At 36.7% G+C, this 18,127-nt stretch overlaps 2 protein-coding genes across 2 annotated transcripts; both read left to right on the top strand.

Annotated features, from left to right (window-relative positions):
• Window positions 1–546: 546 nt before the first annotated feature.
• On the top strand, window positions 547–6,402 carry LOC136812239 (solute carrier organic anion transporter family member 4A1-like). Its single transcript, XM_067068715.1, has 7 exons — window positions 547–955; window positions 1,373–1,941; window positions 2,414–2,994; window positions 4,247–4,385; window positions 4,627–4,853; window positions 5,407–5,621; window positions 5,890–6,402. Exons 1-7 carry the CDS (start codon window positions 712–714, stop codon window positions 6,156–6,158), a joined length of 2,244 nt encoding a protein of 747 aa, XP_066924816.1. The 5' UTR covers window positions 547–711; the 3' UTR covers window positions 6,159–6,402.
• Window positions 6,403–8,799: 2,397 nt separating this feature from the next.
• On the top strand, window positions 8,800–15,514 carry LOC136812238 (uncharacterized). Its single transcript, XM_067068714.1, has 2 exons — window positions 8,800–9,346; window positions 15,132–15,514. The coding sequence occupies exons 1-2, from the start codon at window positions 8,882–8,884 to the stop codon at window positions 15,282–15,284; spliced, it is 618 nt and encodes a 205-aa protein (XP_066924815.1). The 5' UTR covers window positions 8,800–8,881; the 3' UTR covers window positions 15,285–15,514.
• The last annotated feature ends 2,613 nt before the right edge of the window (window positions 15,515–18,127 follow it).

Here is an 18,127-nt window from a genome sequence, read left to right as displayed (position 1 = left end):
TTACATGTTTATTTTCGAGGGAGAAAGTCTGTCTCTGTTTGTTATCATCTGATTCTAAATAAGCTTCGTGTGAGAGCCCATACACAAGGACAATGTATCAACTTTCAACTTGTCAAAATATTTTAAAATGTTTGAACAATGTTTTGAAATTTTCTCTTATATACAGTATCACTGTTTCGCTCGTCTAAAGGTCGTGCAGTATGTTTGTCAATTTAACATGGTTTGTTCACAAAGGCACGTGATTTTTTGCAGGGGAATAGAATTTAACTAATTCAAAAGTTAGGATGGGTGCTCTATAATTTTTGATACCTTATAAAAAAGTGTAGATTGGAACCGTTCTGTTAGACCATTTTGTTTTCCAGACAATTTTGACAATCTTTTTTGTCTAAATGACTCACTCCGGACATGAAGATCTTGAAATATTGGTTTTTAAATTCTTAGGTTTCCAGTGGGTTACCCCTCACTTAGAAATTTGAAAAATCTTTGCAAGATTTTGTAATCTTCTGTTTGTGCAGTACACATAACTTTTATCAATTTCAATCTCAGAACTAAACACACAATCCACAACAAACACCCCGATGAAAATAACAGAAAGTCACAGACATCTTTCATGATCAAAACTGAAAATAATTCATTCAAAATGACACCGCAATATACCACACTCTAAGCCAATCCAAATCTTCCTTCACACCGACACGCACAATCACGACAATGGAGACACCTCACGGTGGAAGTCCGCGATCGCTACACGACCACGATGACGTTTACCAAGCACGAACACACAACACGGCTGCGTCACCATCAAATCACCGCTTGGCCACTGACACATTCTCAATAGACAGCTCACATTATGATGAACAGTGTGGCTGGAGTAAATGCAAACCAAAGAAGATTCAAAAACTGAACAGCCCTAAATGGTTCCTTTTCTTCTTAGCTGTATTCTCTGTTTCACAAAGTAAGAATAGTTGCTTTCTTATACTTTATTCTTCATAAGAGTAATGCTTTAAATTTTTCACCTCAGATTTTTCCTAGTAGAAAGGGTAAGCTCGAAAGAGCCCCCTTAGCGGTTTGCGTAATGGCAAATTGGGTCTTTTTTAGCCTGATGGCGTGATCTACGATTTCAAAAAGCGTGGTGCGCGATTGATCAGAGATTCTCTGATAAGAGAATATTTTATTATGGCGTGATGGCGTGATTAGAACTTTTCTTGGCGTGATGGCGTAATCAGGGACTCCGCTTGGGGACCTCTCAAAACATCCCAAACTTATAAATAGATTTTCAACCTGGACTTGACATTAACACGATGTCCATGTAATGTTCATGCTTTGTGTCAACTGGGTCCCTAATTGATTTATCTTTTTCTGTTTCATTTAGGTATGATTGTTAACGGTTTTACAAACGTTGGTTTGGGCACACTTGAAAAGCAGTTCAAACTGACAAGCAAACAGTCTGGAATGATTGTAGCAGCCAAAGAACTCTCATCCCTTCTCTTGATCGCTTTCCTCAGTTTCTACGGAAGTTTTGGTCACAAGCCTAAATATCTCGGATACGGTGCAATTTCGACGGCGTGTGGTAGTATGTTGTACGTACTCCCGCATGCGTTGATTGGTAAACATATACCCAAAGGTATGTCTATGAAAATATTCCGAAGTCAAGAACTTTGCTCGATCACCTCTATGAATCAAACATTAAGCGAGGCAAGATGCGAAATGCTGGGAGGTTCTGAATGGTATTACTTGTTCGTCTTTATCATCGCTAAACTTCTGATTGGTGCCGGAACGGCGCCCCTTTTCACATTGGGTACATCTTACTTAGATGAGAATGTTAAACCGAAAGTGGCTCCTGTTTATTTGGGTATTTGGTACGCGTGCACTTCTTTTGGCCCTGGCATCGGATTTGTGGCTGGAGGGACACTTTTGAATGTTTACGTTGATCTGATACAGGTAAGGCTATATGTAAGGGTTCTTTTGTTATTACTTGAAGAGACGAGTTGTAAATTCCATACTTAAAGTTTCCTTCCACAGAATTCCAATCTTCATTTGACAATCATAATAAATTTCGCTGAAAATTGTGATCCTATATGACATGAAACTTTCAGTGTGAAATTTACAGCTTTTCTTCTTTGCACAAAGCTCTTTTATCATTAACGTTATCACTCTTATTGTTATTCGCTAACGAAAGAAGCATAACCTTTTATAATCACGTCAACAATAGCTTCTTTCTTTCTTTCAATTCTTTGGGACACTCATCCCGAATTTTCCATTTCTCAGTTTACGAGGGTATTGAAAAAATTGTCTAATTCTTCGTTTTTTATTCCTATTTGGTCTCTTCTGCTTTACTCTAGTTCATTAATCGCTATAATTCACATTACATTCTATGTCCCTTTCGTATACTTTTATGTTCTTCTTTTTTCAGCCGCCTGGTTTCGACTTAACTCCGGAGGACCCTCGCTGGATAGGCGCTTGGTGGCTGGGCCACTTCTTCGGTGCCATTTTGATTTTCTTATCGGCGTGTGCTTTACTTGCGTATCCGCGCTCCATGCCTGGTGCAAGGGAGATGAGACGGCAAGCTATACGCGATGGGACCTTACGTCCGGAAGATAATAGACTTCAAGGAAAAATCACAGATATTATACCAGCTACATTGACTTTATTCAAAAATATGACTTTCATGTTTAACACGCTAGCTTTGACTTGTACCATGGTCATATCCACCGGCCTTGGCCCGTTTGTTGTTAAATACCTTCAAGCTCAATTCGGTGTTTCGATTATGAAAGCTGGAATCGCATCTGGAATAGCTCTTATACCGGGCACAACTATAGGTATCTTTCTTGGCAGCTATCTTATGCGTCGTATGAAGGGTCAGAACACGTGCGAAGGTGCCGCACGCTATTGTTTCATTTTCCAAATGTTGGCAGTTCTTTCGGTTGCCAGTTTCTTGATACCTGGTTGTGATCGACCCTCCATCGTCGGAATACATCACGAATATAAAAACAGGTAAATGTCGGAAGATTTGCGATTCATTTCTTTCTAAGAGCCCTCAATAGAAGGGTGGTTGGGGTTTGGTGAGAGATTACCGTAATTTCGCGTAATTCCGACATACCTTGTCTAATTCCGTCATAGGAACTATTTGGTCTGTAAAGTAGTTAAAGTGATTTTTTTCAAACAGATTATTCAGAAAATCTTATAAACATTTAAAAGACCAGATAGTTGCTATGACGGAATTAGACAAGGTATGTCGGCATTACACGAAGGTACGGTACATTTTTGAACAATGTACATTACAGAATTTCAAAATTGACCTATTAGTCGCGCGGCTGAGGTCGAAAAACGTTTCATTTCGTGATACATATTTTAGATTCCAAAAAAAACAACGGAAACTCGCGAATTAGTATGGGTAGATTACAAAATCAAAAAGTTTCCACGATATTATCGTGCAAGTAACGAGTAATTGGCGATTTTTTGCGTTTCCAGGCAAAATTGCAAGGCCTGGAAATTCATGATTTTTGGGGGGTCTTCAAATTAAAAAAAGACCTACATCACATGATAGAGCTCTTCAAACTGAGCAAAAAAGTGTATTACACCAAAGTCCCAACTTCTCTAGATCAAAAGTTATGGGCCTATTTGTGGTCAAAAAGGTGTTTAATTTTGCATAAATTTAATGCAGATTGTGGGGAAATTCCCTGTTTTCCATCAGTTTTTTACCACAAATAGGCCCATAACTTTTGATCTAGAGAAGTTGGGACTTTGGTGTAATACACTTTTTTGCTCAGTTTGAAGAGCTCTATCATGTGATGTAGGTCTTTTTTTAATTTGAAGACCCCCCAAAAATCATGAATTTCCAGGCCTTGCAATTTTGCCTGGAAACGCAAAAAATCGCCATTTACTCGTTACTTGCACGATAATATCGTGGAAACTTTTTGATTTTGGAATCTACATATACTAATTCGAGAGTTTCCATCGAAAAAAGTGGAATCTAAGAGGTGTATCACGAAAATCATTTTCTTGCCACTTTTTTTGACCTCAGCCGCGCGACTATATGAGAATAATTTTTTAATGCCCTGAAGTTAGCCGAAGAAATACTCTTTTAGAAGAACGTCCACAGTAAAATAAATCACCAGTCTGTATTGACAAAGCAAAAAAAAAACGCTCACGACACTCAAATCTCAAATACAATAAACAAACTTTCCCTGAAACAAAGTTTTAATTACCAAATGAAAAGCAAAATATTCATTTTTCATATTTTCAGTACTATTCTCAACAATGTGACGTCATCATGCAATGCGAACTGCGCATGTCACGGTATACAATTCGAACCTGTTTGTGGGGTTGATAATCAAACTTATTTCTCACCATGTCACATGGGATGTACTCAGAAAATTAATAAAGTATGCTGACTGTATTTTCTTTCTTTTTCAACCATTTTACTGAGTCTAAGAATTGATCACCTATTTTGAAAAAGTGCCGACCATCATTATAATTTATTCAAAAAATACATTATGAGTATTAGCTTAACCAGCCGCTCTGCACCAGAACTTACCTTACTTTTACTGTTCGATACTTTTCTTCTAGGTCGGTCACTCACAATTTAATTCATCTTTCGTTGCTTATTGCATCTGTTTCTTCTAGACTTACCACAGCTGCCGATGTTTAGATTCTCGCTTTTCCGACTGGAACACCAAGCGGTCACCACTCAACTATTCACATTCAATAGCATTTGAAGAGCAAAGCCTTACTGCAAAGCTAGGAGAATGTGATAGGAATTGTCAAAACATGGTACCGTTCTTGTGTGCCATTGTTGTGTTACTGATCTTAAACTTTGTCAATGCTGTGCCTGGTAAAATGGTCGTCATGAGGTACGGGAAGAATTTTAGCGATAATTTAGTGTTGTATCTAGATGTTATCGACGTGTGATGAATGATTTTTTACGTTAGTAGATAAGGGTGTTGAAACATAGATGATGTTAGCGTCCGTAAAGCTTAATTTGTGTGCGGAGAAAATATGATGCTAGAGGTAAAGCTGTTCATCCATCATGGCTGTACAACAAACGCGGTGGGATTGATGAGTTATACTACAAGATTACATCTACTCCCGAGAAAAAACTCCCCTCTTTGCGTCTGCTCCTGATATGAAACTCGAGATAAAATAGTTTAGTTGAAGCATTTTTATACGGATACCATGTGTACTGTAGCTGGTTTCTTTCTCACTCTTAAAGCAGTGATCTTCTTAAAAAAAAAACATTACATTTCAAGAAACCTTATCAGTTCCAAAACTTTATTTTTACGATCAAAAAGCTGGCTGCCTCTTATCTGTACAACTATCTAGATGCCCTTTCCTAAATACCGAATTTCAGAATCTAGCTCTAACACCTAATTCATAACTTCTCTTCCAATTTTTCATCAAAACCAGGTGCGTTCCTGACAATGAGCGTGCTTACGCTTTGGGTGTTCAATGGATTGTTCTCACACTTCTTGGCGCTATTCCTGGTCCTCTCCTCTTCGGTATTTTCATCGACAAAACATGTGACTTGTGGGAAACGACTTGTCACGGGCAAGGAAACTGCTTGGTCTATGATAACAAGATCCTGAGCTATCGTTTAGCTGGAGCTATATTTATTTTTGAAGGTAAGCATAAATAATAGCTTTTCATGTACCATGATATTATCTTCTTCATTCCAATTTTTAATATGCCTAAGTCCTATCGCCACCCTCTCCTCGGTGACGTAATTTTGTGACAGTATATGGTGGAAATAACTGAGTAACTTTGATTTGTTTGAGAAGTTCAATTTTTGTACTATCTTTTTGTAAATGTTTTTGTACACTTTGCTCTATTATATCATTGCCTCTGTTTTCTTTGGTTCTGTTGTTGGCAAAAGTCCTTCCTTTTTTTTAGCACTTGCAGCCTTGTGTTATTTCATCTCATGGAAGACGTTTAAACCAATGGGTGAAAAAGAAATCGCCAGGAATCTCGATTACATCACCAGTACCTCCATTGATCCGGACCCACCGTTTGATACGCAGGCGTTAAATACGGAAACACCTGGATCACCGGACTTAACCATTACCACTGACCTGAGTGACTCGTATTTATCAATAAATAACGGTGTTTCGAAAAGTCTTCTAGAAGCTCAGATGGATCGCCCGGATTCTGGTATAGAGTGACTCTAGTTAGACGGAGCTGCTTGGTGTATGTTCCTTTATTTGGAAAACTAGGATTTGTTTCCTGGAGTGGAATGCACTGCTGTTATAGGGTTTGATGGTTGTTACTGAACCACATGGGTGGTTGGGGATATAATACCCTGTCAAAGGTAAGGCAACAATAGTATATCTAACATGGTATTTTTTATATTTTGATTGTTATTTATATATTCAAACAAATTCTAAAGAATTTCTGTATATTATATAACCATATAAAAACCTAAAATTTTAATTCCCATTTGGTATAAACTTCATCTTCTGCAGTTTAGTTACAGAAAGAAGTCTAAATATTAGTGAGGCTCTTGTGTGATGGTATTATTTGTAGGTTTTGTCAACATAGATACTACTCCCGTTTTGTTATCTTTCATTTAATTTAGGTGGATTATGTGTACATAGTTTCTAGAGGGGTCAAGACCCTTAGGTAAGAGGACCCCCTCTTTAAGTGCTAACCCCCCCCTTAGGATTCATTTAAAATATCACACCCCCACCCCCCGCCTTAGAAAATCAAAATCGAAATTTCGCATAATTCAAGGAAGACCCCCCCCCCCTTATCTAGAAGACCCCCCCCCCCCCCCTGTAAGAACACCCCTCTTAACTGGCAAACCCCCTTTAGGAAAGTCATACTTTTAACACCCCCTTGCTTTTGGTTCATCAAAAACCTAAGACCCCCCTCCCTAAATGCAGGGGGGTAGAAACTATGGTGTGGCTGTATCAATTTTATGGTTCAAATATACTTTTTGCTGGTACCAATTTTCAATCCACTTGAAAAAATCTTTTCAACCAATAACTGCAAGACATAGTTTGTTTTTAAACAAATTTTTTTCTTTGCATTTTTTTAACAATGTGTTCTTTGTGTTTACACAATTTAAAATTTTTTGAATATTTTGTTTCTCATATTTGTTATATATTTCAAACAGTTAAGATTTAGCAGGATGGTTCTCGCTAGTTATAAAGTTTATACTTATGTATATTGTTTAAGCCACGCTATATTGCTTAGCATGTTTCTTAGGTTAATTTGGTCTAACAATTTCTCAATATAACTTTCTGTAGGACATTAGAACATGTCTGACTGCTTCGAAAATTTTCTAAGAATAGTGAGGTTTATTCTAAAAAACTTAATACGATCGCATAACGTAAGTTTCGAAAGTGAATCACTTTGAATTAACTCTTTGTTTTGTATTCTTAAATTTTCGAAATTAAGTTAAATGCTCAAAGCACTTTGAATAATTATTTTTAGATGCGTTGAATAGATAATTACTCTCTTTCACAATCAGATAATGCCATAGATCTGCTTAATCCTCTGAACTTAACCTTTGACTGTTGGTTTGAAAGATGAAAAATAAAGCCTGTGTTACACTTGTGATTTTATTCTTTTACTTGGGCTGGCCCCAGAGTTACCGACATTAAAAATTGTAAAAAAGCTACATATAATCACGAATGGGTCCTTAGTCGGAATCATGCAGGCGTGGTTTCATGCTAAACAAAACATTGCGCTCTGACATTTCTGATAAAACTAGTATTAGAAATCCCAATATTGAATAACTTATTTAGGGAAATTGCTTAGAACGAAAATTCGAAAGAAAGTATTTTCATGAAAAGCGTTTTTCATATAACGGCATTAATGGTTCAGGCCATTGATCCTTCACGCCTTGATTTATCTAGCTAAAATTTATTTTTGTTTTTGTTGATATGTATATTAAGAGTTGTGAAAGCTTTTTTCTTTTTTAATTATTTTTTAGGACTCTAAAAATTATGTAAATAGTAAATAAAAGTTCCTGATATCAGAAGAAAAGAAAACATAATTCCGTGAAAAAACGTCTTCAAAATTATACTGCAGTTATACTATTATCCCTGTATTCCGAATGCTAAATCACACCCCTTCTCACAGACCCACTGGGAACCCTTCCCACTGGAAAAATTGGCTAAGATATCGCCAAAATATCAGTGGAGAAAGGGGTGTTGAAACTGTCTACGTTTTAATTTACAAAACCTTTAGCAAAGTTTCAAAAAACATCAGATACACACGGCAAAAAAATTTATGAATTTTGTGATAAAAACCCTTGAAATGGTGTGACAATACAATAGGTGGAAATTGGAAACATACTCCGTCGTAGTCACCCTGATGGTACGTTTACTAATAGTCCTGGAGGTTTATCTCGTCGATTTGTTATGTTATTTTGGGCTTCCATCACCACACATATTATGTGAAATTTCGCGTGTGGTTTATAAATTTAGTCGCGAATTATCTACCCTGAGTATCAGAGGCCAACTAGCTGTGATACTCACGGTACACGAATTATCTGTAGTAGGACGATCATCGAAGGCGTTTAAATTAGCGGGTGGGCTCAGGATTTAAAGCTCTGTTTACATTACTTCTTTTCACCTCCAATTTTGTTTTTTTATATTTTCAACGTTTTCAATTCAAAACAACCTTCTATGCAAATTGATTGATCACAATTCTATCATTGGTGCAAACAGAGTTTGAAGATTGTATAAATAATATTTAATGCCTCTTATTTTTCTAAAAAAATACACCACATGTTTCTTTTACCCCCGGATTTATTTAGAAAAACGTTGATTGGTTATTTTTACACGGCAAAAAGCATTTCGGTTTTCAACGTTTTGAAATTTTCAAAGTGAAGTAAAAAATCAGAAAATTGTGTTCTTTCAAGCCTTTGGTCGAGGAAATGAATGTAATGATGTCCAACAGTTCAAATAATGATCCTTTTGCAGACTACCTATGGATGGGAGATGAGATGGATAACTTTGACCAGCAGTGTGAGGCTCAATTTGAGGATGAGATAAAGGAGGAAGAGTTCATCAAATCTTGTATCGAGCAGTTGCTTGACGAAGAGGAAGAGCAAACAGTTTATTTCAGTTCAGGATCAAAAAATGGGGAGAAAGAAACAAATGAATTACTCTTTGATCCCCAGGTTCACTACCAGAACACAAATCAACAAGTTCCTAACATGAATGGAATGGGGAATGGAATGGTGCAACAAATGACACAACAAATGCAAAGTTTATATATTCCAAATAATAAACCTCCTCAACAAAATGGCAATTACAATTTTCAACACTACAACAACACTGACCATGTTAACAAACCTGTACATTCTAAACCATTAATGGATAGCTCAATTGTTTCAAAGGTAGTATATATATATGTTTTGTTTTTTTTAATAAAGGGAATATCTGGTATGTGGCATGGGTTCCATTACAGTAGAGTAGTATATGTACATACAGTATTTAAATTTGCACTACCTTAAGGGGATTAAATTTCGCAGGGATTATATTTCGCAAATTTCGCGAGTAAATGCAAAATTCGCAAAATATAATCCTCGCGAAAATTAAGATTTTAGAGATACGTAATTTTTTTAAGGGGTTTTTTAGACATAATTTCCCTTTGTTCTATCAAAAAACAAGCCAATTTCTTGCGAAACTCGCGAAATTTAATCCTCGCAAAAATTTAGAATTCTCGTCTTCGCAAAAATAAGTCCCGCGAAAATTAAATTATTTCACGAAAAAATTGTCCCTTAATCCCTTAAGGTATTCATTCTGCTCCTCAAAAGTTTATGCTGGAGTTGGGCTTGAGTTTTTATTAACTCCCAGACGATCTCAATCGAACGGAATCGACGATCGAACCAGTCGAACCAAATCGAACGCAATCGACCGATTGAAATTCGATTGTCGAACGCAATCGAATCTCAATCGAATATTACCGCAATACACCTTTCCCGTAATTCAAATTTCTCAGAAATGGCCCGGGAAAATGTGCGCTCCACCGTTGTGTATAAAATTGTTTGGGAGGTAAAAAACGCGTTTTTGCCTGCGAGGGGTTAGGGAAATTGGGATTTGAGCCTCTAACTTTTGACAGCGACCTTCTTTTGGCAAAATATTTTCAGGGTGGTATAATATCATGAATAGGTTGAACATACTAAAATTTGAGGGGATTTTGTTCGAAAGAACTTAAGAAAAGCTCAAAAAACCAACTTTCCCTAAGGGAACGCAGGCAAAAACGGGTTTGTTTACCTCCAGAGACCAAACGGTGGAGAGCATCAAAATAATGCGCGCGCATTAGTTTTACGAATTACGGGAAAGGTGTATTTTCAGATTCGATTGATATTCGATTGCGTTTGATTGATGTTCGATTGCGTTTGATTGCGTTCAATCGTCGATTCATTGACCCCCGGATTGTTCATCGCACAATTTCTACAGGAAATCAAAAGTAATTCAGGGTGTCTACGGGACCTTGAAAACCTTGAAAACCTTGAAAATGAACCACCCAACCTTGAAAACCTTGAAAACTATCAATTTTCTGGGAAAAACCTTGAAAAACTTGAAAATCATAAAAAACCTTGAAAAGAACTATCCAGTCATTCGAAAAGTAAGAATAAGTGAAAAACCGCCTGCGGCGCTTAAACCTTTATAACATTTAGAGAATTCCATATTTCCCTGTTTCTGTTGCGATTCTGTTGCAACTAATGCAACAACATATTCTTTTAGCTAAGTTTTTGTCACTAACTTTCCGTTTGCATGAGCCCTAAGAAATCGACTGTTCCCCAATTTTCAAATCGCTTCAGGGCGTCTTAGAATAATGGCCGTTCATCCATAAAATTTCGAGGATTCCTTAAAACAACTCTTTTGGCAATTGATTTTTGTAAAAAATAAATTCAAAAACAAGGCATTTATAGCCATTTTAAAGAGTCAAAATCAAAATTTTCTCCCGTCGGCGCAAACCATGGTTGCCCCTCCTCGGTCACTGTAAACAATTGCTTTTGCTTCTAATTCTTTATTTCTACAGTTGGAAGACTAGGGAGCTGGAGTATTTCTTTATGTGGTATTGTTCTCGAGAGGGAGATAGGAATTTAACTGTGGAAATAATTCCCCAGGCACCAAAAGCGAATAAATTTTATTTGCTGTCCTCTATTTTTCTTTCACCTACCGCTCTGAAAGAAAACCAAAATTCTTGTAGAGAGCCATGTCAACTGAGTATCAAAAAACCTTGAAAAGTGCCAAAGTTTTTGCCAAAAAACCTTGAAAAACCACTTAAAAATGACAAAAAAAACCTTGAAAACATTGAAAATCCCAAAGAAGAATCTGTAGACACCCTGTAATTTCATTCAACTTGTGATGTTTGAGAGCTTGGATGTTGGGAAGCTGCAAGAATAAAGCCAGACGATCTCAATCGAACGGAATCGACGATCGAACCAGTCGAACAACAATCGAACCAATCGAATATTACCCAGAATTTTGACGTTTGATTAAGATTTGATTGCATTCGACAATCGAATTTTTTCAATCAGTCGATTGCGTTCGATTTGGTTCGACTGGTTCAATCGTCGATTCCGTTCGATTGAGATCGTCTGGCTCTATACCTCAAAGTGGGGTAACTTGCATAGTGCAGTGGAGGGAAACTTACATAGCCATCAAGACTGATCAATCAAAGCAGCAAAATTTCAAACAAATGAACTACCGTCAACTGCTCTAACTTGGGTCGAATTGGTCGAAACATGGGACTGGTTGATATCTGCATAGCTGTCAACTTTGTCTCACAAAAATGCCGTCTCACAAAAATGCGGGAGAGCTCCAAGTCGGAAAAATTTTCCCTGATAATTAAATTTCTCCAAATCGGAAAATTGGGAATTCGGGGGGAATTTTCCCGTGAAATCTGATTGTATTAGGAAATTTTGCCATTCCATTTTTTCAGGAAATCTGAAAATTTTTGGAAATGTGGGAGAAAATCCTGAAAATGCGAGAGATTTGGCTGAATTTTTTTCCCGCAAGAGAAAACGTTGGTATGCAGGAGTCTCCTGCTCAATGCGGCCAACGTGGAAATGGTGCACAGTACGCCGAATATATTTGGAGTGAGGCAGTACTAACTATTAGCGTATTGGTGTAAGGAGCGGATATAAAGTAAGATATCGGCGTAAGTCAAAGTTTTTGAAGACTAGAGGATCACCGCCATTTTAACATCCGATTTCATTACGCCAGGTTTAAGCGCATCCACCTTGCTCTCTGCCTCTCCCTTGACCGTCATATAACAATGTAGAGTGTAAATAAAATATAAAGCTTATTTTGAGCTACTTTTAGGCGTGGAAAGATTAAATACCCCAAGGCTTTCGGAGGCTTTGCCCCCTGAACCCCCACCAAGACTCAGCCCCTCCCCAAACACCCCCCGCAATTTCCACAAGCAGAACTTTCTTTGGCGTAGACCTCAGCTTTTAAATAACATAACAATTCGGCGTGTACTTAACATCGTTTCCACACTGGCAATGCGGAAGAGTTGACAGCTATGTATCTGGCCTGTATTTTCACTTACTGTTAAATCTCATTGAGAACAAATTTGTTTTGATAACTCCGCCAAGTTTATCAATCATACTTCTTCGTTCCTCTTAACTTAGTTTCTTAGAGTGCACAGACAGACACTCGCGTGTGTTCCACTACGGATTTTTTACATATTTCGATTTAAAAGCCTATTCGGTGTGAAAAAGAAATTGTGTATTTTTGAATATGCCGTTTGATAACTCAAATCAAATGAGTTTGGAGGTTCGGTGAAATGGTTGCCGTATTGCCGTCCCATGTTTTGTTAGATATTCCCAAGTTAGAGCAGTTGATGGTACGCAGCTCTTCTTGCAGCTCTACTCGCAGCTCTACTCCATCATTTTTGTTTTGATTTTACGTTGTATTTTAATGACCAGACAGGTCATTCATTTGAGGGCTATGCATGTTTGCCTCCGCTGATGCAAGTTACCCGATCTCACGGTATGAAATTGCAATTTTTTAAGGAAAATATATATTCTGTAACATTACAGTTTTGAGGAAGGCTTTATTTCTAGGCGGTAGTGTCAATTTAACAAATTCAAACAAAAATCTCAATCAAACCAATCGAATGTAATCGAACACAATCAAATAATTGAGATTTGATTCTCAAACGCAATCGAATTTGAATCAAATTTCCAATTCCTGGATGATATTTGATTGTGTTTGAATATCGTTTGATTGGTTTGATCGCAATAGCAGGACAAAAGTCAGTTTTTTGAAGTTTGCGAAAAACTCCACATAGAAGATCTTTCAATTGTTCAGTACCGACAACTGCCCTAACTTGGGACGATTGGTCAAAACATGGGACTGTTAGATATCTGGCCTGTATTTTCACTTACTGTTAAATCTCTTTGACAACAAATTTATTTTGATAACTCCACCAAGTTTATCAATCATACTTTCTGTCATTACATGTCCCGATAACTTTCACTGAAAATTCCGCGCCCTTTTTAACTTTTTGTTTTCATTCAAAATGACCGGACACTGATTGGAGAATTAGAGAATGCCTGAGGCCTAACCGCCTATCGCCCGATGGGATTATTAACAAAGCCTTAAAGCCTTAACCACGCAAGTGACGTCAAACGCTCCATCGTTTTGCCACTAATTTGGTCTTCTTCATTCCAGACAATGTCTGACATTCGCGTGTGTTCCACTACGGATTTTTTAAATATTTCGATTTTAAAAGCCTGGAGGTTCGGTAAAACGGTGGTAGGATTGCCGTCCCATGTTTGGTCAGATAGTCCCAAGTTAGAGCAGTTGACGGTAACTGATGATCTGCAACCACAGCTTTTTTCTTCCTGTATCTCTGCATAAAATTCAACATTGCAGATGGAAAGACCCAATAGCTGATTGGTTAAGTGACGTAAAATCAATCAATATGTCAATTTCAACCAATCAGCTGTTGAGTCCGTGGAAGACATTTCTAGATTTTCTTAAAAGATATTTCCCTGATTTTCCAATTTTTGGATAAAAAAAAGTCTGATTTCGGATTTAGAAAATTATCAGGCAGGCCAGTTATTGAGGCCTTTTAACATATAAAAACATAAGATACTTCAGATGGTTCTAATTTGGCAAAAATGATCCTCAAAGGGTCTAAAAGTTAATTTTAAACAGTAACACCAAATTTTGTCACCTGGCCACTACTCTAGGGGCTGAGTTAGGTCTCGTATGCACATCGGCGTATAGTCATTTTTTCTTTTGATCATGAAAGTATAGTCCTTGAAGAGTCAGAAAACGTGTGTGGCGTTATTTGGATCAGGCTCAAATTTCCATAATGCTGTCCAAATTTTATGCTGATTAAGAAAAATGTCAGAACCATGGTCTGAAAATTTCGTTATCTGGAGATATGAAGCACTTTCGATTTTGATTTTTTGAAATGACTACTTTTGGTTCCAAATTTGCGTGGCTGTAACATTTGATTGGCTTACTTGATTTACTTGAAATTTTCAGAGGGTCTTGCCTACCGTACAAATAATAAAATACAGGAAAATTATTTTTCTACATGAATTTCAAAATCCATAATGGTGGATTCAAAACTTTCTTTCGTCACATGGGCTCTTAGGCTCTGCTAGCCTAAGAAAAATATTTTTTTGAGCTTAAAACTATGCATACTATATACCAATCGATCAGAAATTTTATGCCGATTAAGAAAAAGGACAGAACCATGGTCTGAAAATTTTACTATCTCGAGCTACGAAGTACTTTCGTTTTCAAAACTTAGTCTACTTAGTCTTAAACTAACTCAGCCCCTAGAGTACACTGTGGAAAATATTTTTGGATCTACCCCGATGGGGTAAAGGTCCTATAAATTAACTGATGTTCGTTTGTTCGTTAGTTAGTTACCAACTTTTCTTGAGATTGATTGGCTCATTAGTTTTTTGTGATTTTTTGCACAAAGATGCGTAATAGCAATGCCCAAAACATGTCAAAATCCAATTTTTGAGAAAAATTCTTTTCCGGCCGTCATCCGGGCGGCAATTACACGCTCGTAATTTGTTCATTATATTTGGGCTGTGGGCAGTTTAACGGCGGGCACTCTCACTCTCTTTTCTAGAGAAGCCCATTTTGTTCTTTCTATTAATTTTTTGTTTGCGTTTTTCTTTGTTCTTTCAGTCAAAACTGAACCCGAACGCTCAACCCTTCAGTTTTAATCCGAACGCTCAAGTCTTTGTGCCGAAGGGGTTCACTACGAGGCCAACCAAAATGACATACGAACAAGCGAGTCATACTAAACCAATGCAACGATTCCCACATGGGAGCAGATAGTGCGAAACGGCAGAGAACTGCAGTCAGAATGCTTAGTTTATTTATGGCCGTTGGTTGCATGAATGGATGAAGCAGGGGAAAAAAGAAAAAGACTGATAGGTCGTTGTAAATTGCACTCAACACACAAGGTATAAAATTTTGGTGTTCTTTTTTTTAATGATGGAAAATTTTTAATTTTTATCAATTTTATTTTTTAGTTTAAAATCCAATAAATTTTTCTTCCTAACTCATTTTGAAATGGTTGATTTTATTATTTACAGTTAGACACCGGTCTCAAAAACGTAATATGGTTTCCTTAAACATTCTTTTGAGAAATACAAACTTTGACAAAAGTTAACTAACCCTTTATTATTTTAAGGGATTTTATGTTGTCAACAAAATGTAAAGAAATTTGTGTTCTATGAAATATTTGATTATGATTTAATAAAAGAATCTTATTTTGGTAATGTATTAATGTACATTTTCATTATATACAATTATTATTTAACAAAAGCATTTGTTTATATTATAGTATCGTGAAAACCCCTCCTTTTTCTTCTCATTCTACATTGTGAGAATCATTTTCGTGTTCAAACTACATCATCCCTGACTTTTTTCAACTGGCTTTACATGCTAAGTTATCAAATTGGTATCTCAAAACGAAGGTTTTTGGCTTCGATCAGAAACAGTTTGTTCCTTTGCTCATTTCCAAGGGATTGACCAGACTGACTCAGTTTTTCTTGCTAATAGCTTAATGGCTACCTCTTCTTTCTGGTACATGTCAAATGACTCCACGAATTTTCAATTTTTCTGTCCTGTAAGTTTGTAACGTGTTATTTTTGATTGGTTTTGGTCGTTTGGAGAATTCTCAAATATGGTATGTAATAGTTCTTTTTTTGTTATAAGACCCTTTTTACACTTTCATTCATGGAAGAGGATTTCAAGAGAGTTTATAAAAAGAGACTTGTACATATATGATATGGTCATTTTATTTTGAATTTGTAGAATACTTGTTTTTTTTTAAAAAAAGGTTGTTTTTTCCAAAATTATTCATTTTTCTCAAATTCATTATTGAAGCATCCCGTCAAGTGACAAGTTTGATCCTGTAGATTGAGGTTTTTACTCTAAAAAATATAACTGAGGTCCATCGGTTTTCGTGATGGCGTGATAGGCGTTTTTACAAGTTTGTGATTTCGTGATTTAACCATTTTCGTACTATCGTACGATACGATATATTTGACATTAAAAATAAATTTGTATTGGAAAAGTGTCAATTTTTGTGGCACCTTACTGTCAGAAATCTCATCATGCTCAAGGTGTGAAAAATTTTAGGTGTCAAATTTGAAGCCAAATAAAAGTTAGGATTCTGCAGAAAATTTCATGGCAAAAGGTCTATTATTTCAGGAGCTATTACCAATAATTTGACCTCCAAACAGAAACAGCTCACTCCCCTAGGCCGAATAGGGTTGAACCGTAATTTATTGAATATTTAGGATAAAATAAGTATTTTATACTAAGGCAACTTTTTTCTAAAGCCTTTTTGGTTTTCTTAGGTTCCAAATAAAAGAGGGAGTTGGAAAATTTTCAAAATTTCAATAAAGGGGGGGGTCCTAATTGCTGGGGGATGGAAATTTCGCTTCTGAAAACCCAAAAATAAAAAGTAAATATAGGTTAAAATCGGGCTATTGGGCTCTTCCAGAAAAAAATTGTACATGGGGGGTGGAAGATATTTTGTCCGGGGGTAGCAAAAAATCATCAAAATTTACCTTGTCCGGGGGTTAAATTTGCTCTGTCCGGGGGTAATTTGGGGGTGTCGGGGGGTCAGCAGATGCTTGTTTGGGGGACCAAAAGTCACCCCGTTCGTGGAGTAAATCACTAAAAATTGTTATATCCTCCACCCCCCATGTACAATTATTTCTGGAAGAGCCCATTTGGAGTAAAATAAGGAACCTTTTCTTTGACAATTTAGTAAACGGGGGAGGGTACTAATTAGGTTCGGGGGAAAATTTTCGTAAAATTAACAAGCGTTTATTTTTAGAACCTAAGAAAGAACATTGACCACCTGCCGGAACTCGGGAACTACAGGAGCTTTTAAATTTTCACCAGTGATAGATATTGACCATCTAAGACAGTGTGTGAAATTTCAGTTTAGTCACGTGAGCGGTTGGTATTTCATTATAGACCGGTCTGTATTTTACCCAAAATGCTCACTTTCAGCAGAACCGCTGGTCCGATTTTGCTGAAATTTTGGCAAGCTTGTATTATCAATACCCAATACACTTGTCAAAATCTCAAGTCAATAGCATTTTCCAATCACTAGAAACAGTTAATTAACTTTTGCCTTATGATTTTTGCCTGAGACCGTCATATTTGTGTCTGAAAAAAATTGGAACCTAAGTTATTTTGATTCAACTACCCCTTAGCTTTCCAAAAATGGATAACAAGTGCTTTGATCAAAACAATCGAGCGACCTAAAAAAAAAACGAACAAATTTCCCCCTACTATAATCGAAAACCAAATACCAGGGGCTCATTTTTTATGGAAATTTCAAACTCATTTTAGGCCAAAACCAATTATACAACCTGAAAGCTCTCCAAAAACTATATACATACAGGGTGTTTCACAAGAAAAAAAAAGTAAACTCGACTTAATTATGGACAAACCGAAGGCACATTTATGTTCATATTTCTGCTGTGAAAATTTCGTCCTAAAAGCAGTTTTTGTTTTAGAAATACGAAGCTTCAAATACACCAGGTTGGAGTTTAAAAAAAATCCGAGATTTTCCATTTTAATGGCAAAACTTACGCAGATTGTAAGTCAAATTTCTCGTTAAGGAAATTTAAAATTGATTCTCCTTGACTTGA

This window comes from Clytia hemisphaerica, unplaced genomic scaffold, assembly GCF_902728285.1.
Source record: "Clytia hemisphaerica strain Z4C2 unplaced genomic scaffold, Clytia hemisphaerica genome assembly, whole genome shotgun sequence".
In the NCBI taxonomy this organism is placed as follows: domain Eukaryota; kingdom Metazoa; phylum Cnidaria; class Hydrozoa; order Leptothecata; family Clytiidae; genus Clytia; species Clytia hemisphaerica.
The sequence above is the reverse complement of the archived record's forward strand: the minus strand, read 5'-3'. Positions and strand labels throughout refer to the sequence as shown.